We start from the raw sequence: 22,082 nt of genomic DNA, 5'->3' as shown, positions 1-22,082 counted from the left end.
TTTTGAAGCAGGTTAACCTATGGGGTTAGATTTAAAGGCTCTCTAAATTTTTAACAAACGCATGCAGGTAAACAATTAAAATTTAGATTATTATTTTCATAAAATTGAGAATAGAAATGGGGAATGTGTCAAAGAGACAACAACCCGACCATAGAGCAGACAACAGCCGAAGGCCACCAATGGATCTTCAATGCAGCGAGAAACTCCCGCACCCGGAGGCGTCCTTCAGCTGACTCCTAAACAAATATGTATACTAGTTCAGTGATAATGGATGTCATACTAAACTCCAAATTAAACACAAGAAACTAAAATTAAAAATGATACAAGACTAACAAAGGCCAGAGGCTCCTGACTTGGGACAGGCGCAAAAATGGTCCAATTAAGGGCTCATAACGGGCAACTAACAAGTCAGACATTCAAAATTGATACTACTAATTTTTTCTATTCTTCAATAATTTAAGCAAATTATAATGTTCACCTGTACAATGGTATATAAAACATATAGGTAAACTGTACAATAACTCATTGATTAATACATCGGATACGAATAATGATCTATATTAAGCATTGGATACCAACAAGTCTGTTCTACGTTTAAATTCATGAACACGAAATTTATATAGGTTTCTATAATTACTATTGATACTAATTTTAACACTGTAAAATAAATAAAGAATAGAGACTAAATGGACTAAAATATAAAGATTAAAGAACTGACAGACCTCCATCCAGACCCTCATAAAGACCAACATAGTTAGATTCAACTGTCCAAACCCTAAACATATCTCGATTTCGTTCCGGAACTATTTTTCTATTCACTACATCAAAAGTGTTGAGTAGTATTTGTTACTTTCAGAGAGTTTATTTGGTGCAATAAAACATTAAAAATATAATTACAGGCAATATAAAGTTGTTTAAAATTGGAAACGAGTGGTCTTCATGTTGTATGAACTTTCTATGTTATGTTTATACGTCATTCTGGTTCTGGGTATGTACGTGTTATATAACAAAATATTCAAATTCTTTATTGACTTAGAGTCTTACGGATCTTCAGTGTATTCAAATACAGCATATACATTTGGCATATTACAAACAACATTAACAATATGTATAAACAATAGGTGACGTCAGATATTATATGTTTACAATAAACTGTTTCTTAATCTAAAAGAGAAATGTATATATTTTCCTAAGTTAAAAAGCTGTTTTGTGTTTTCACCAGACAATAATTCTATTAACTTAACAGTTGATGGCCTAGACCAGTAATAGTTTTATCTATTTTCTACGCAAATCAGTTTATCTGCTACATTGTAGGATGAAATGAAAGTAATCCTCTGTTACTCTTAAAAAATACAATTTCTAACATAACGTCCAGTTTCAATACAAAGGTTATGTGAAGACAAACAGATCCTTGTTATTCATTTGCGAAAAAGTACACGAATGCATTTCTACATGATATAAAAGTATTGAAGAGACTATTCTGTAACACCACTAAGACCCTCACTGACGGTAAAAAAATAAATACGAAAAACAAATATTTCATTAATGTCTGAGTAAGCATATGTACAGAAGAGACGAACAAAACATAATTGTTGTAATTGACAACTGTATAGTCTGTGCTGTTGATGTTACTGTTTTAAACTGAACCACTCTACTGGTTCTGCTGCCATCTGCAGATCTGTGAATTAAGATAAAATAAAACAACGTTGGAATTTATAGGCAATAAACACCTATTAAAACAGAAATTATTTAAAGAGGGGCGTAAAGGGGGGGGGGTATCTACACGGATGAACGCGAAATAAAATTGCCATTTCACGATGAACGAACAATTAAAAATTACTTCCACGTATCTTTTTACAGATTTCACGAAACACGGTGAATAACGAACCCTTTTCACGGCTGCACGTGAAATAAAAATGGCGAGATACGTTGCACGAAAATAACCCTTTACCACCTTCTTTAAATCAATATAAAACAATTTACGAAAAACAAGTATGACAGACATAAATCAACGACAACCACTGAACTACAGGCTCCCGACTTGGGACAGGCACGTAAAGCATGTGGCGGGGTTACAAATGTTTGTGAGCGCTCAAAACTTCCCCTAACCCGGAACAATGGTGTTAAGAACAAACAATAAAGATCAGTTGAAAATGGCTTAACTCATCAGATCTATACAAAGCAGAAAAAAATATCTAACAAAATCACAGACCGGACGTGGCAGTATATGTATACCACCCTAACAACAAAAAGGACACTAAGTACAGATCTGAGAGTACTCGCAGTTACTTACAGCTAGTTCAAAGCTAGTAAAAACTAATAAAAGAAATCAGTTTTCTTTGGTTTGTATTACTTAGTTTTTGATAACCCTGTCGATGCCCACTGTCTCACATCTTTAGGAGACGCCTACTGTCTCACATCTTTAGGAGACGCCTACTGTCTCACATCTTTAGGAGACGCCTACTGAATAATAATTTGAATCTCAGTAATCTATTATTGCTTCTAATTTGAATATCAGTAATCTATTATTGATTCTAATTTGAATCATACTGATATTATATAATCTCAGGGGGTGTATTTTCTTGCTTTTCGGCGTTTTCGTTTTGTTTTTCTTTGCCATGCATGACGTTGTCAGTTTTTTACGACTTATGAGTTTTGAATGTCCTCTTGATATCTTCCGCCTCTTTTTTGTTGTATACAATATTTGTGTTTCGTTAATTGTTTTTTATGCATCACCTACGATAGTAGAGGGGCATTATGTTTTTCGGTATGTTCGTTCGTTCGTCCGTCCGACGTACAGTACGTTCGTCCGTCCGTCCGTCCGTCCGTCCGTCCGTCCGTCCGTCCGTCCGTCCGTCCGTTCGTCCGTCTGTCCCGCTTCAGGTTAAAGTTTTTGGTTAAGGTAGTTTTTGATAAAGTTGAAGTCCAATCAACTTGAAACTTAGTACACATGTTCCCTATGATATGATCTTTCTAATTTTAATGCCAAATTAGAGTTTTGACCCCAATTTAACGGTCCACTGAACATAGAATATGATAGTGCGAGTGGGGCATCCGTGTACAATGGGCACATTCTTGTTTTACACAAATGAGGCTGTTACTTTTCTCGTTTGAAGTGTTTAACATTATGTATGGGTTTGGCTCATTGTTGTTGGCCGTACGGTGACCTATAGTTGCTTACCTTCTACATCATTTGGTCTGCTGGATAGTTGTCTATTTGGTAGTCATACCACATCTCATTTCTATATCCAGAGAGACATTGATACTGGTATAATAGACTTGGAGCATTTTCCGAAGCGATTTCGCGACCTTCCATGTACCCTTTATATTTTACTGATCGAGATTACAAGTGAAGAATTTGGTACTAAAACAGTTAACTCCTCTTTAATTCAAAATGTCTTCCCTAAGTAAAAAAAAACCTTTAAGTTTATTTGTGTATCTGCATAAAATAACAAATGTTTTATTGTTTTTAAAATCTAGTGTTGATGGTAGAAATGAGGTGGTTATATTAGATATATTCTGGTCTATATATTACTGGTTGAGATTACTCCCCCCTGGGTATCACCAGCCCAGTAGTCAGCACTTCTGTGTTGACATGAATTATCATTGATATGGTCATAATTATAAACTAAATGTTTATAAAACTTTGAATTTTCCGAAATACTTTAGATTTTCTGCCCCTGGTATAGATAACCTTAGCTGTATTTGGCAAAACTTTTCGAAATTTTAGGTCCTCAATGCTCTTCAACTTCGTACTTTATTTGGCCTTTTTAACTTATTTGATTCGACCGTCACTGATGAATCTTTTGTAGAAGAAACGCCCCTCTGGCATGTAAAATTGTTATCCTGATATCTATGATGAGTTTATTTGGTTGAATTTATAGCTTGACATTATATATAGTAAAGGCCAATCACTGTTATTTAGCTGTTTGAATCGAGCGCCACTGTTTACCGTAGCAGAATGGGATGTTAGCTCCCCTGATTAACTCCAAATCTCATATTTGGTAATACATATTTCGTCTAATGCAAAATCATTATAAATTTGGTAAATTTGATAGATTTTGGTATTTATAATTTGTTCGTCATGTTTATAAAAGATATCTTTAATATTCAGAAATTTATTTGTCTATTTTGAAAATTCGGTAAAGAATATTATTGACCAAAATTAAGAATCTTTGAAATTTATATATTATACTGTAACAGTATTTAGCTAACATTATTAAATTGTCTGAGAACTGGCTACCAGTCTACCTTTAGGAAAGCCGGGTTAATCCAAACTGATGTGGCGTGGTCAATTACACCAAAGAGTTGATGGTCAATACTTAATCAGATTAATGATCTTTCATCTTGATTAATGTGACAGTTTATACGGTACATGAGTTGCACAGTAGAGTTGCAATAACATTTATAAGCTTATCAAAATACTCTAAGACCATAAAGCAATGTTTAATCTAAATTAAGAACAGATGTTTATTGCACGATCTTGTGAGAAATTATATTGGTCAGTAGTAGCTTGAAGTACCAAGTTGTATGTACGAACGTTAATTGGAAATTATAATTGTGAATATTTATTATACATGTACTGTTATATGAAGATTGTATATATGATTAAACATGTGAACATTAAACGGACTTCGTTATATAGACAGTTCTTAGTGAGCTTACGGAGAAACTTTACATTAGCTAGTTCCCTATGCTAACGAGCAAGATGGAGTAATTTGATCCCGAATACATAGATCCGAAATAATGAGTAGTCGCAAAGCGTACAGAATAAAGCCCCGTTACACTAAAGTAATGCCTTCATATATACCATTCCATTTACCGCTCCATTTCAATATAGTGGGAAATTTACATGATAAAAGTTGTGTTAGGCTAATAAGTTATATATTTGTTTATTCTGTTTTCGTTACATTTACTATAGATTTTTGAGCGTTATTACATTTGGCATCCATCGTCATTCAGTCAATAAGCTAGCATAGGCATTGGTCCGCGAATCCCCAGTAAAATTGATCCTGCTACATTACAAAAATTATAAGCCTTGCATTTTTGATGGTTTTTTTTTCAACAAAGGTCATTCTGCCAGCAAACGAAGTCCGATAAAGCATTAACAATACTTAAACGCAGTTGTATTTCTAAACTCTTGCAATATGTGTTTGCTTAGTTTAAGGTTTTTGTTGTGTTACCATCATTTAATGTGAGAATACAGATAGCTATTATTTCTTATAGTAATATTTACTTAGTTCGTAGGAAAACAGTTGATCCTGCTTCTCGTAGGTTTCCTGTCTTCCACATCTGATTGTCTGTACTAAACTCTATATTTAGTCCTGGGAAAACCGTATTCAATTTTATCTCGCCTTCTTCATTACTACAAGTAAGTAAGTGTAAAGATAAAGTTTTATTTACAAATTGCAATGCATATGCTCTCTCGTTTCTTAAGGTGGTACCAAACACCTTGACTAAAATTAATTTGGCTCTTTTAATTTTCATAAAATTTTGACAAAATATTTACTTTGACCCTTTGCCAAAAATATAAAAAATTCAAAAAACGTGAACCACACACTTTATCGCTAAAACTTCATTGGATATATAGCAGTTTGACAAACACTAATTTTGATTGATTCGCTGATTTTTACAGATTTATCTCCCGGTAGTGTTTTGTAACACCTTAGGTAGGATGTTTATTTTTTTTTAGAATGACAATAACTTCTAACTTATTACTTATTTTTGTTGAACAATATTAATTTTAACAAATATACCTACTTGTATTGTATTTTCTTAATGATTAAAAAAAAAATCTTAAGTTTTCGTTACAAGTCCGCTGCTTACTTATAATCACCAATTCCTACTTAACAGTAATATCAAAGATTAGTTATTTGCTGAATTTAATTTTTTTGGGTAACACATGATAATTTCACAAATCATGAATTACTTTGAAATTCATACATTGTTCCATGGTGATGTACAATTCAGGACTAAGTTACGGCTACAAAGTTGTTGTGAGGTGATAGGTACTGTGTACTTTTGTCTACAATCTATGACAATTTAGATAGCTTTGATAATCTGCGCTTTATTCTACGAAGATACCTTGCTCCTAAGGGGATATCTACTCTGCTCTTAAATTTAATCTTGTGCCAGTGGGGATTGACTACAATTAAGTCACAAACTTATTAATGTGTGGGTTATATACCTTGCTCCTGGGGGAGGGACTCTGTACTTTATTCCCATGCTTTCCAATCGCTTTAACTCCTTTTTGCCTACTGTTTCTGCAAAATCGTCCCAATCGTTCTTCCTCATAACGTTTTGTAATGTTTTGTCAATTTCACTCTCCCATGATGCTTTGTGCCAGGCACGTTCTGCCAAAGCAAGTAACCTTGGAAACACCATATAATAAAAATTATCTTCATTTAATATGGTCTCGGACCAAAGATGACCTTGCATTCCTGAAAATTAAAGATTTTCTTAATATTTTTTTTCATTTAATTAAAATTTAAATTAATTGAACTTTGCTTGTTTTCCTTTATATATTGTACGAATAAAACAAAATCACGTAAAAAGTAATTTGTAGCCAATATACAAGTTTTGTATACATATGGTTTACTGAACATTAAAGAGTATATTAGAATATTACAGTATCTAACATTTTTCCTTGTAATGAGTATGAGCATGAGTGCCGCCTGTAGAGCGAGAACTGCCTACATTACCGGAGCTTCAAATGAGTTCGTATTTCTCAATCTATAACACTAGCTCTGTGTCATGTTGCCATGTCAATCAACAATGTTTATTTTTAGAATACGAATGAAAATTGGCAATATATTTGATATACATCTGTATGTAACTATCTATAATGTTACCTATGAACAGATTTGTCACAGTGCACTTCACCGTTTAAAAAAGAAGGTAACATGGATTTATCTATATATTATGTTTAGGTTTCTTTTTTTCAAGTAGCTCTTCACTTTTTCCGGTACTCATACACCCTAGGCTTTCAAATCTATGGCTTGGGACGTTCTTGATGAAGGTATTTTTCAGAAAAGCGCTACCGTACGCATAGAATTTATCATGTGTTATTTTGTTATTCTCATGTTTTAATTAATAAAACCATTGAAGCATCTTGTAATGTTCTGGACTACATAGTTCAAAACAAAAGTTGGTATGATCAATTCAAACCAGGTAGATATTTGAAAATGATTCTTAAAGCAAAAGCAATGATAACGGCATAAATATTACAATTTTCCCGAAATACTTGATAGAAGATGTCTGATATTGATGAATAAAGAAGTCGTGTTATATATACATTTGCTTCCATTGTTGAATATGATATAATTTAGCTGTAATTAAAACTGATATCTAATATTAGAGAAAAGAGAGCCTTCACTGGAATGATTGACTAGAGAAGTGTGATACTATCAGTAGAGATGTAATACTAAAAACGCGACTGTTGTTTTTCGATTATTGAGCCGCCTCATGGGGTTTTTGATTATGTGATTACTTGGCCGTTTTCATAGTGACTATTTAATTACCAGACCAAATACTTCATAATTATTTGATTATTTGATAATCTAGGACTGTATTTTTGATTATTTGATTATTTTGTTTAAAAAAATAATTAATGATTATGTGATTATATTGGCAAAAAAAATATGATTATGTGATTACTTAGACTTCCCCATGAGGGGCCTCATTATTGTGCTATCATGTTGTTCATTAATGTACATGTATAATCAACTTGAAGGATATGGATATATAAAAGAGAACACACCTGCTATGTTTTCCGGTTTTTGTAACGAAGGACATGAGTTATTTGTTTTGCATATACCAGCTCTACTAAGCGAAGCTCCCATGACGGTTACATCTATGTTTTCATATAAGTCATCCGGAAGGAATCCAAATGTTTTGTACGAGTCAGTAAATCTCGTAGCCCAATACAATCCCCTCTCTTCTGGATCAGGTTCATAAGGATGATCAAAATATAGGTGAGTTGCATGTGACATTATCACCTGGTGTGAAAAAATATACAGAAGTATAGCTTTACCATTAGACATGAGAATAAATCCGGAAAATAAAGAGGTTGCCATGAGAAATCATACAGTCTATAATGTTCAGTATTTCCGATGTTGACATGAGCTGACGGGAATTGAAAAATGAATATGTTTTATATACTTGAATGGCTAAGTTTTATTATAAACAAGTGTACGTAAAATCTCTTTTACTTTGAAATTTAACAACATGTATAGTAATTGTACATGTACACTACCTTGTAACCAGAATTAGCATAGTTGTATGCACGTCTGGCTTCACCCCATTCCCAAACATTATCCCAGGCATTACTGTAGATTTTTTGGTTCTGATACATGTCTCTATCAAAAGGCATACCATTTCCAGCATTAAACCCATCTTCCCATCCAGCCATGTTTAGTCCGTGATTAGAAGTTATATTAGCTACTCGTTGTGTGAAATGATTCTTTAATGTTTTCCTGATTGACTCAGCGTTTCCGGTTAAGTTAAGTGTACTGCATTTTGTTACATTTACCCAAGCAGTTTTTGCAACTTCGTCACCCCCAAAATGATATATCTTCAATCGATGATCTGCAGCAGAATGCATTTCTTTTAATTCAGAAACAACTTTATCAATAAAAACGTAAAGTGATTCAATGCAGGGATTAACTGCATTGTCATTGAAAAGCTGGTTCGTTAAGTATTTAGATTTATCATCCGGATCTATTAATCTGTACTTGACAGCTTGGGTAATATTTGTATTGATGTGTTTCCGGTAGCGTGCCTCCATAGCAATGATAGCTGCGCGAGCATGTCCTGGCATGTCTATTTCTGGAATAACTTCAATATGGCGTTTTTTGGCATATCTCAAAATATCTTTATATTCTTGAATGGAATAAAAACCTGAACCGGAAGTAGTGTTATCAGGACCAGACCCTAACTGTGGTATCAAACAAACATAATCTTGTTCACTATGACATCGTTTAGAGCCAACCTGAAAAGAATAAAAAAAGATCAAATAATGTCACTCGGCGTGTTTCACGTAGTAACGTAATAATTGCGAGATATCAGCAATTAATACAAAACTGTTGCGTGGTCAATTACATCAAAGAGTTGATGGTCAATACTTAATCAGTTCGTTGATCTTTCATCTTTATTAATGTGACAGTTTATACGGTACATGGGATGCACAATAGCGTTGCAATTACATTGATAAGTTTGTCAAAATATTCTAAGACCATAAAGCAATGTTTAGTCTAAATTAAGAACAGATGTTAATAGCACGATCTTGTGAGAAACTTTATACTGGTCAGTTGTATTATAGTGGGATTGAAGTACCAAAATGTATTATAGATGAGATTGAAGTAACAAGTAGTTTTATAGATGAGTTTGAAGTAACAAGTTGTATGCACGGATATTAATTGGAAATTATAATTGTGAACCTTTATATATATTTTACATGTACTTTTATATGAAGATCTATAAACATTAAACATTTGAACATTAAATATATTTAGTTATAGACAGTAGTGAGCTAATGGAGAGACATAACATTATAGCTGGTTCCCTATGCTAAAGGGCACAACATGGGGTAATCGATCCCGGATATATAGAACCGAATAATGACTAGTTAAAAAATACACACAGTATAAATCCCTGTTACATTTGGTGGAGGACCCGGTTTTTTTTTATTATAGTAGAAACATCATTTTACAATATAGGTAGTTCAAATATGACCTCTGTCTGATCCCCAATTAAATCAGATAATTTAAGAGAATGGAAGTCGATTTTCTCGTTATCTACATGATCTTTACAACGACACTCTTTATACAACCAAGAAAAACTGTATGTAATATGTAAGATCACCCCAGTTTTAGCATTTTAGCAATTTGTATGTGCTTGGCAGTTTTGGTTTCAGTAAAGTAAAACCATAGTACATGTTATTCTAGACAACATATTGCCTGTAGAGAAACCCTTACAACTGCGGCTTATTGCAAAACGCTGTATTGTTTATAAAGCATATCCTTGTTTTGGATATCATTTTGGATCCCTACCTTCGCTGATATATTACAAAAACTATATAGGACTATAAGCCTCGTTATCGTATCATTGTTCGACTCATTAAGGGTATCTTGACATCCAACAAACAATTAATTCAAATACCAGTTGGATGAAAATTAGAGGGTAACGAATTTAGCTGAAGTAGGTACTAAGGAGGCAATCAGGAAATTATGAGGGTATACCGATAAACAAATAACAAAAAGTAAAAAAAAAAATGGACATGCATTTGAAAAAGAATACTTGTGAGGTTCCACTGTTTTGTATGTTATTAATCTTTCATCATTGTGTTAGTATGCCTGACAGTAGTCAAGTATGAAATTGAATATAGTAAAGAAACGTAAAAGACAATTTGATTAATTAATTATGGTGTAACATTCCAAGTTGAGAAACTATACTTCAAAATACAGGAATTAGTCCTGGTAGACCATTGATTGCAACTCTCCACCCTTCGTCGTCGGACAGGTGAAGATGCAATTTATTCAGTTTGTACATTACCTGAGTTAATTCTGGTAGACCATTGATTTCAACTCTCCAACCTTCGTCGTCGGCCAGGTGAAGATGTAATTTATTCAATTTGTACATTGCCATTGCGTCCATCAATTTTTCCAGAACTGTCTTTGAAATAAAATTCCTTGCAACATCAACATACATCCCTCTGAATCCAAAACGAGGCTCGTCTCTGATCTCTATTTGTGGTATAGAATTGCCTTGTGACAGAAGACTCAGTAAAGATTGCACGCCATAAAACACACCTGTATTTGTCTTCCCGCAAATAGTGACACATTTTGCTGACGGGTTCACCGACAGTGTATAGCCCTCAGTAGATGATATAGAGTTATTAATTGACAAATATATGTTGACTCCACTAGATGAAGCTGTATTACCAACATGAAAGTTATATTTCTCTGCAAAATATGTGTGTACTACGTAACTCAGGTTTAGGAATGCTAGTTTAACCTTTACTGTTTTATTTGAAGTGTATAGCTAAGGTCAACAATATACTGAAAATATTTGTTGATGTTAAATATGTAATTTTTTGCTGAAACAGTTGATATCTAAATATATATATATATAGCACAAACAATATTTTCCAAAAAGCCTTCGGGTTTATATAATCCGTTCATCCTATTTCGACTCTTCAAAATTCAAGAGTCAATCCTAAATTGAGTTAAATTCTATGGCATTCCAAATACCGTTTCGATTCCTAACATCACTGAAGAGACATTAATTGTCGAAATCCGTATATGGTGTACAAATTTTTGCACCTCATGTTTGCGGTATACCATCTTTTTCGCAAGTTTATTGTTTTCTGTTTGGTATTAAATTAATAATTAAGATCCATTTTGTTACATCTGGTGATCCGTTTATTTGGCAATCGCCATGGCAGTCAGCAGGGTTTAAGAACATCTGTCAATCGACCTGCTAGTCAAATGCATTTTGTTATAATATACTTTTTCACTTTTTTGGTCTTTTGGAAAATGTTTTTTGTGCTGTATTTAGACCCCTCTACCAAGACATTTGTTTTGCATGCACACGTATAAAACTTGCGGTTTTTATTCAACGCAATCATAGGTTGAACGTTTTTTTTTCAATTCAGACTTGTAAATATAAATATATATATAAATATATCAATGTAGGACGTCGGGACAGTTCGGAGAACCGACAACCTTGCTTCGGAAGTTTTATTGGTTGAAGGGTTGCTTACCTGTAGTTGCTTACATCCACGTTAATCGGATTCTTGTGGAAAGCTGTCTCAGGGGAAATCATATCACATCTCTCTTTTTTTCAAATTATACAATTAGTTGAGGGAGATGGTGGTCTTATGTATAGTTAATAATTTGTTGTTTGTAAAATCACATGTACAAACATACATAGATTAAATCGTTATTTGTCAATTTAATTTTTATATTTTAGAACTGTTTTATCATGCTTATGGTACGATTTCGACTTCAATAACTTACTTATTTCACACTTGATAAATGCATTTACATACCTGTAATAAATGAAGCTTCTTTGTCCAATCCACTGTGTACGATTGTCACATTACCACTTATATCAAGTATTTTGGTGGAGTCCTGATTTGTTATTTCTTTAGGGGTAGGTATAACAACTTTCTGCTGGACATTTGAATTTGTTGTTTTATAACGCTGATAACGAACACTTGTAGAATATGGATCGTATTTATCTGTCTTCTTTCGCTTCCATTGTTTTTCACTGGTAAACTCACCGACAAATTCAGCCTTAGTACTGCTGATGACACGTGCGTTTAACCCATCTGCTGTCATGTACCAGTTTGGCGGGAAATCTGTTTTAGAAATAGCCCACAAGGCTGCAGAAAATGTAATTTCCCTCTTTTCATTATGTAGAAGCCCGATGAACTCGGTTGTAGGTGACATTGAGAAGAGACATCCATTTTCATGCATCAATTTGAGATTGACATTCGGAAGAGTATATCCCTCTGGCTTAGTATACAAACCATCTTCTGATAGGATGAGACTAGGTTCTACTATGAAAAAACTGTAAAAATAAATTTTCCAGTTATATCCCGACAAAGACTGTGACGCCTTGTTGTTGAACGTTACTTTGAAGAGATGAAAACTTCCATTATCAGAATTTCTGATAACGTCGACTTTTATTTCCAGTTTATCAGCGATGTTATTCAGATCGGTTTGTGTTATTATCTGTGAGTGAACAACACCTGGAATAAAATAACAGTTCTCAATTAATTGGTGAGAATATGAAATCAGTGACTACAGCATAAAGGAAGCAGTTATCAAATACCTTAGTTGTGCGTTTATTGAATAGACGCGATGAAAGATTTAACATCTACTCTAAATCTTCAGTAGAAAAGAATTAAAACCTGCCTTGGAACACAGTTTGTACAGGACGACTATACAATGCAGATTCAAACATGTTGTTACAACCGAAACTTCTCATCTATTTTTGCAGAATATAACTAAACTTAGCGGCACTGATTTTACGGTCCATCAACCAACATGGCAGCCATTGCTAGAATTAGTACATAATGGTGAAATGCAATTTATTGTTCTAGATCTCAAGTAACATAATAGATAGAAACATCAGATTGATGGACAAATACTCCGTATGACCGCAACTGCCGACGTTAAATTTTTACCAACTTGGCAAGATTATCAGGTAACTCCCAAATATAGATCCTAATAATTCTAAGTATTTATTCCTTCCTAAATTTCTAATATTTGAGCATTTCTGATGAAGATAAATCCAGAAAAGGATTCGAATGCATGAACTTTATAAAGCGTAATTTTCAGGGGAAAAGTTATTAGTCCTTAGATTACGATTCCAACCAGTTTACACCAAAATGTTATTTGTTTCATTGTGTAGACATAGTTTGTGTCTTGTGCTGTGTGGAGACTGTAAACATTTACCCCGTTCTTTAGATGTATTCTCTCATATTTTTACCAGTATAACGTATTTATTTAATCACCGTGACGATAAGTTTTCATGTATGCCCCATTCTACGTTTTCGCGCTTTCGGTCAGTTTGGTTATTGAAATTGTAATACATTCAACCATAAATGTTTGCAATATTCACACATCATTTCGTTTCAAGTTATCTAACATATATCTTGATTTTTTTTTATCTTCGTGCAGTTATTATCTCTTTTCCGTAATTACGACAAGAAATACAAATGAGTCACATGACCAAAACTATCCATTCATTTTTATTTGACGTTTTTTCCTTACACAGCGATATTTACTAATTGTCTAGATCTTGGCTTTGAATCTATTGAACAGATTTAACCCAATTGCGCGTTCGCCTGAGACAAACGAAGTCTTGGTGGAAGAATGTATGTTCAGTCAAAGCAACCACTTCAAAATTGATATCTGCTAATTCATGTCAAGTATTCAGCATCAACTCGTGGGTTCGGAGTACATACAGTACAACCAAAGTACTCAGTTATGTTTCGACGAATTGCCTCAGGTTACATGTATGGAAGTCATCTTCGGTTTCAGTTCGAACTGAGGTTTTTCAGCACAAAGTGTAACGTAAAAGCAACTGACGTTGCGGACGATGTTGGTACCAATTCCATTTTGCTATAGGTTAGCATGAAAATAAATACGTAGACTGGTCAGTTCGATTAAAATATAGTGATTTCTGGTTGAATTTATTACATTAGACTTGAAAATATAGAAAAAAAGGAACCGAAATTTAAAATTTTAATTTTAGAATTATAACACTTAATTATCCCATTTTTACGCAAAAACGTAATGTCCAACGTTACATTTTGTGTGCAAAAGATCGGAGTTCCGTTTCTTTCCTACGGTATTTTTTTTCTGATCATCGTAAAACTTCACAAGAGTATTGCTATATTTGTTATCGTTATTCGCGTGTTAAAGCAAAATTAATATCACTGAAACCGTAAACCGGAAAATGTTATTTTTCAAACCGGTCTGAAAAATGTCCAAGCATATGCAAGGTAAGCATGGGTGTAGTTTCTATTACAATGACTTCAAAAAGTAAAGCCACATTGTCCCAACGAAAAAAACGCTGTATTTTTTTTACAATTGAGGTTTTAACCGGCTGTATATTAAATAAACATAGTTAGATCATAGAAAATAAAACTAGGCGGTACAAGTTTTTTTCTTTTTCTTTTAAACAATATAGTGTTTAACATTTTTTCGATTGACAACAAGATTTTTAGATCGTTTCAAAAAGTATAGCCGTTTTGTCCCAACGTTCGCAAAACGTAATTGATGTCACGCTCGGGTTTTTAATTTTATATCATAATTATTTGTTTCCAGTTTAATTCGAATGAAAATGAAAATATAAGTTATAATATAACCAATGTATGATAAAGGAAAAGTTTAAGTTTAAATTCAAATGTTGACCAAATGAGATTAATATAAAAAATATCGGGATCTTAGTTTTTTCAGCACATTCATGACATTTGTTTTATTCAAGGAACGTTGTCTATCTGCAAGTTTTAAATCATCAAAAGCAACATGCATACTTTTTTTGTTAAATAAAATAGAGAAAAACTATTGCTGGCAATTATAACAAAATAAAGGATATGCATATGCCACAAAAATACGGAAATGAGAAAAACATGAATCCAAAATGTTTAACTACCTAGAAATTTTGCGACAAAGAAAGCATCGGGAAATGATAAAATACAGAAAGGAAACGGAAACGGAAAGAAATGCAACAAAAGGAGTATGTATAAACATGTAAAAAGGGAAAATAGATTCAAAATCTAATTTATATTAAAAACAAATCTGTATAAGTTTGGAAATTAATGTATGATTCATTAATGCGAACTGCTGCCAAAAGTAAAATTATCAATTATGGCCTGGAAAGACTGACAACTCCTATAAATGAATATTCATTAAAAAAAATATGTGTACGACCACTTTGAGTTTTATTTGTTAAACTATGCAATCGTCGAAATCGCTTCATTATGAGGAACGTCGTGTAACGCTTTAGTAGTACCAACATCGTGCGCAACGTCAACTTTATTTTGATTATTTAAAAAGCTGTATTGAAATTTGGAAAGGACAAGGTACGATAAGCATCAGAGAACGGCCCCCAATTTTCGTTCAAATTAAAAGTGACGTGCAATGAATTATAAAACTATATTTTTAAAGTTTAAAACGTATATTTTTGTAAACATCAATAGATTTGTCAACTTCCGCTGATATTATTTATGCTTTGTTGCTGTAAACACCTCAAGATTCGCGAACAGGGCAGAAAAATGGCAGTTTCCACACCTTTTTCTGCATTTTAAACTATGAGCGTACGTACGGCCCACTATTATATCTATACCTGACATTCCTTAAATATAGATAGTGATGCAGTTCAAATATTTTAGTGGGCCGTATGTACGTTTATACACTGTGTCTAAACTATCCTGAAAAAAAAAATGTTTGGACTCAATAGTATCTAATATCCGGTACGGCGACGGACAATCAACAGACAGAGAAAAGGTAGAATTTCTGTTTATTTATTTGTTGTTTTAATGATATTGAAGAATATACATACACATATAACTATTTTCGATTGTGAGATGTAATATTTTCTACAACCGTTATAGATTAATAGAGAAATGAGTAAAAAGGCACATCAAAATGATGAATTGAGTGAACCTTGCCTCGAATTTGTTTAATTTCTCTTTGAATTGTGCATATTGTACGGAAAGAAAGGTACGGAAAGAAAGATATTAACACGGAGATTGCAAGACTAGTCACTATGATCACCTCAATATTTGCATTTCTGTGCATGGAACAAAAGAAAAAGGTCATGTCAAAATGGAAGGACCCTGTTTCGTCAATGTTGTTTACTATATAAGGACCCAGTTTTGTCTCAGAATAGGACACGGTTTTGTTGTCGAGCCTTCGACTTTAGTCGAAAAAGCGAGATATAGCGATCCTACATTCCGTCGGCGTCGTCGTCGTCGTCGTTGTCGTCGGCGGCGTCCACAAATATTCACTCTGTGGTTAAAGTTTTTGAAATTTTAATCACTTTCTTAAACTATCCTGGATTTCTACCAAACTTGGACAGAAGCTTGTATATGATCATAAGATAGTATCCAGAAGTAAATTTTGTAAAAATAAAATTCCATTTTTTCCGTATTTTACTTATAAATGGACTTAGTTTTTCTGCCGGGAAATATTACATTCACTCTGTGGTTAAAGTTTTTAAAATTTTAATAACTTTCTTAAACTATCCTGGGTTTGTACCAAACTTGGACAGAAGCTTGTTTATGATCATAAGATAGTATCTATAAGGAAATTTTGTAAAAAAATAAATCCATTTTTTCCTTATTTTACTTTTAAATGGACTTAGATTTTCTGCCAGGAAACAACACATTCACTCTGTGGTTAAAGTTTTTAAAATTTTAATAACTTTCTTATACTATTTTGGATTTGTACCAAACTTGGACAGAAGCTTGTTTTTGATCAAAAGCTAGTATCTAGAAGGAAATTTTGTAAAAAAATAAATCCATTTTTTCCGTATTTTATTTTTAAATGGACTTAGATTTTCTGCCAGGAAACAACATATTCACTCTGTGGTTAAAGTTTTTAAAATTTTAATAACTTTCTTATACTATTTTGGATTTGTACCAAACTTGGACAGAAGCTTGTTTATGATCAAATGCTAGTATCTAGAAGGAAATTTTGTTTTCTTACAGTTAACATTACATGCAGTCTGCAGTTAAAGTTTTTAAACATTTATTAGATTCATAAACTATCCTGGATTTTTACCAAACTTGGACAGAAGCTTCTTACAATCAAAAGATAGTATCAAGAGGAATATTTTTATTGATTTACTTCCTCATTTTTGTTGATCCTGCGATTAACAGAAAAAGTAGGCGAGACACTGGGTTCCGCGGAACCCTTACGAATTGTTTTGTTTTGAAACCACAAATTTATGAAAAGCTACGTTAACACGGATCTAAGCATTGTCCGTCGGAAGATATTCAATATGTGAGTCATAAAGATGTTATTGCAATACAAACCTGTTGTGATAAAAATTTGTTTAAACGGGAACTTATCGAAACAGGGAGTAGACATTTTTCAAATGATATACGTATACCTTACTGAACTTATCTTCGAACTAAGTTTAAACGGAAATAAATACTTTATAGGATGCAGCATGCACTTACATTAATTCCCTATAATATTTGTTTGTTTTCTTTACTAGTTTGTAATGATGTAAAAATAATTATGATTGTGTCCACCCAAGTCACAATGTGTAAAAAGTAAACCATTATAGGTCAAAGTACGGCCCTCAACACGGAACCTTGGCTCACACCGAACAGCAAGCTATAAAGGGCCCCAAAATGACTAGTGTAAAACAATTCAAACAGGAAAACCAAAGGTCTAATCTATATAAAAAACGAGAAACGAGAAACATTTATGAACCACATCAACAAACGACAACCACTGAACAACAGGTTCCTGACTTAGGACAGGTGCAAACAAATGCAGCGGGTTTAAATGTTTTATGCTTTACAATGCTTTATGCTTACAATATATTTACTATCATTTACTCATTCATTATTCATTCATTCATTAGAGGGACAGTCAGAGAAAAACTCAGAACGTTTTGGCTACATCAAATCACAATGGTTGCCTATCGAACGTGTATTTAAGGTCCGTTTTGAAATACACAAGTTCTAAACTTTCCCAATAGAATCGAAATAATTCTATCATTCCATGCTCTATGCTCATTTTGACATGGGTATGCCTTATATTTGTCAATATTTTATACCTTGCTAACGCTTGGTCTAAAAATATTAACAAATATAATGCCTAACTATGTTAAAATGAGCGTAGAACATGGCATGAAATAATTATTTCTTTTTATAAATAAAAGTTGGTTTGCAACATTATAACGTCCCAATATCTTCGTCTTATTTAAAACAACCGAAGTGGCCATTTAGCCCGTGAAAAATGACAATGAGACAACTTTCTATCAGAGACCAAATAACGTAAACGTTAGCAAATAAAGGTCACCGTATGGCATCCAACGCCCTAGTCCAAATAATTATGACATCTTGGAAGGCTATTTTAAATTTTTGCTTTGACGCCTTCCTGCCAATGTAAGGCGTCAAAGAAAAAAATATATTAGCCTTTCAAGACGTCATAATTATTTGGACTACCAACGCCCATACGGCATAGCAAGCTAAAAAAAAGCCCCGAAATGAAACATGTAATAAAACCGTGAAAACTAACGACTTGATTTATGTACAAAACTAAAAACGAAAAACAAATATGATATACAGCAACAAAAGACAACCAGTGAATTACAGGCTCCTCGATTCTATACTGGCCACATACAGAATGGCGGGGTTGAACGTGTTAGTGCCACCCCCCTTTACGTCGTAGAAAAAAAAATCTGATTAGTAATCTCCGTGATCATTATTGGTGTCAACGTTAAATTTTAGTACAACTTAACCCTTCAGAAACACGTATTTTGTTTTATAAATGCCCTGGAATGTATAAATCTCCATTGACGCTTTTGTGAAAAAGTGCCGCTTTCTTTCACGTCCACATTTCTATCAAGTATGGCATGCCAAGTTAACATTTAATGCAATCATTACGGATGGTGAAAATAAATTACAGAACTGTGAATAATAACATACAATACATTGTAATTCATATTAACTTATGCCGAATCAAAATAAAGTTTTCTTATCTTATCTTTACACCATGTGACAGTTTTAATTATTTAATTATGAAAGTGTAACTGTTACAGTAATAAACATAAAAAAAAAAAAATACCACCACTATTATGTATCTTGAGTGATTTTGTGGTCATGGTGTTGTTTGTATTTATTGGACTTATGATTTGTAATTGTCCCTCGCCTTCCGCCGCTTGTTTGGAAATTATTCTCTACATTACTTTCCGTCATAGATATGCATGAAGTATTTGCCACTGGAAGGTCAGAAAACAACATTCAATCAATTATATCTCCTCTTAAATTACAGTTCTATAATTACTTAAAACATATTTAAATAAATAAAAGATTCATTTAATTTTTTAATCAGATATCAATCCACACGTCAAAAAAAAAAAAAAAAAAAAAAAAAACCAATATTGAATATCAAAGGAAAAAAACGCAATTATATCATGCTTGTAATTTTGTAAGCCAAACGCGTGTTTCATGTACAAAAGACACATCAGTGACGGTCGAATAAAAAAAGTCAAAAGACCATAAAAAGCTCAAAATTCCGAAACGTTTTGCAAAAAACAGCCAAGGTTATCTATTCCTGAAAAGAAAATCCGAAGTTTTTCAAACAATTCAAAGTTTTGTAAACAGTTAATTTATAAATTTGACCATATCAATGATAATTCATGTTAACACAGAAATGCTGACCACTGGACATCGTGTTACTGCATGGGGTGTTTGTGTCATTATTTTTAATGTGCTAGCTCACAGTCCGCAGGAAGACATATCACCCTACCTGGACACTATATATTCTGACTCCGATCCAACTAGTTTTTGCTCTTATCCCTTAATGCCACGTGATTAACGGAAAATCAGTTTTAAATTTTAAAGTCTTTGGTTTGACCCGGCCGGGGTCAGAACCCACGATATCCGGCACTCGAATTGAAGACGCTTCCACGAGACAATCGGTGTTTGTCTCATGAGTTTTACGCTGGGTGGGAAAATGCCTAACCAAGCAAAACTGTGCACCAAAATGTGCGTAGTGTTTTAAAAGATGAATATTTAATATTCGCAAATTAACTACAACAGATAAATGTATGTGTATGCGCATTTAATAAGGGGACTTATTAAGAATCAAATACTTCTTTTTGTAATTGGGTTGTTAAAATGATGACCAAAGCACATTTTGGATGAAGCGCGGAGGTTACAAAAGAGGCATTCAAAGCGTTATTACATTTTAATGCTACAACCATGACATAATGAGTTTTATCAAATTTTTTTGTTTGTTTTCCTAGGAAGTACGTGCTGTCATAAATGTTGCATTTTTTTTTGGAAATAACATCTGATTTTGGAATGCCTCTCAATTGTTGTCATCCAATCAAAAGAATTACACAAGGATAAAAAATATTTCTGGCTGTTCACAAATGAGCATTTACCAACTCTTATGTGCCTAGGAAATTATATTATTCAGTGTTTAGAAATAAGATCCAGGTGGAAACAAAATATATAAATGATATTTTATTATTATGAGATATGTTGTAATAGGTATATAAGACACATGATGTGTTATGCTCTGATCCTGTCCATAACATGATAGAATTATATTAGGTTCTTGTTTTTTGTTTATGTTTTTCTTTCCGATCATATTATGCATATTGTTGTTGTAAAATGATGTCCTTTATGGGTTCTTGATTAGAATAATAAAATCCTTATTCTTATTCCTATAACTTCTTATGAGGCATACATGTAATGTAATTATTGATTTGAGATAACCAAATTTCATTCTATTACAACTTTTAAAAATGTGCGATGTGATAAAACATTAAATGTGCAGTCAGTTTTGACAAGATTTTGTATAGTTTAATTCATTTATTCTATTTATTTGTTTATACAATAACTTAGTTGAAGGGTTCATATAGTAAGAATCCTTCTTTTTTATATAAATCCTCGCTTAAACATACGCATCCACCCAAAGAATTGACTACTGGAATAATATACTCTTATTAGGAATTTGCATGTCCAAGTATAATTGTTCATTTTGATAAACAAATTATAAAAACACAGAAACAAAACGAAAAAATACAATATACAAAATAAACACATGCAATGAATTTTACATGATATTTCACGAATCATTCGACAACGACAGGAAAGAGAAACCATTTTCCGTCATCGCCAGTATTCACATCATAATTACAGATAAAAAATATCAATCGTTCAATTTTTCATTTCATCGTGAAAGAGAGGTCAAATCCCCGTTATATAATAAATCGTTAATTATCTCCAAAATGGTTTATTTCCCCACCCATTGCCTTGATAAGTCATTTTTAATTCACCTTAGGTTTTGTACCCAGGCGACACATTCACATCCTCACCCCTACATCGTATTAATTCTTAATTGCCTGGATTATACATTTTATTCCAGACGAGGTCTGTTTGTGGTAGAAGCCAAGTCTCCTTCATTTCATTAACTGTCAAATATCTTTAAAAACTGTTCAGACCCACCCCTAATTAGTAAATCCTTTATATTCTTGTTTTCATTAAAAGACCTTCATATTGAAACAAAGGTTTTGTAGTTGTCTTTAATTTAAAAACCAAATGTTTGCTGTTGACAAGCAACATGTGGGTTTCTATGCTCGATCTGGAATTCGTCAAAAAAGATCAATGACAATCTAGATGTTTATATTATAGTGTAACACCATATGAGAAGTATATTCTTCCAAAATAACTAAATTCATACTTCAGATAACATAAAGACAAAATTGAAAATGGAAATGGGGAATGTGTCAAAGAGACAACAACCCGACCAAAGAGAAGAAAACAGCCGAAGGCCATCAATGGGTCTTCAACACAGCGAGAAAATCCCGCACCC

General features: G+C 33.0%; 1 protein-coding gene across 1 annotated transcript in view; it reads right to left on the bottom strand.

Moving 5' to 3' along the window:
• Positions 1-1,527: 1,527 nt before the first annotated feature.
• The window catches only part of LOC127731726 (beta-hexosaminidase-like), a 130,091-nt gene continuing 109,536 nt past the window's right edge, over positions 1,528-22,082 (bottom strand). The window contains exon 8 of the mRNA XM_052240567.1: positions 1,528-1,678. Within this exon, the coding sequence (XP_052096527.1) occupies positions 1,543-1,678 (136 nt within the window). The 3' untranslated portion in view covers positions 1,528-1,542. The remainder of the gene's footprint in view (positions 1,679-22,082) is intronic.

The sequence above is a fragment of the Mytilus californianus genome, unplaced genomic scaffold, assembly GCF_021869535.1.
Source record: "Mytilus californianus isolate M0D057914Y unplaced genomic scaffold, xbMytCali1.0.p SCAF_20, whole genome shotgun sequence".
Taxonomy (NCBI): domain Eukaryota; kingdom Metazoa; phylum Mollusca; class Bivalvia; order Mytilida; family Mytilidae; genus Mytilus; species Mytilus californianus.
This window is presented reverse-complemented; position numbering and strand designations above follow the sequence as displayed.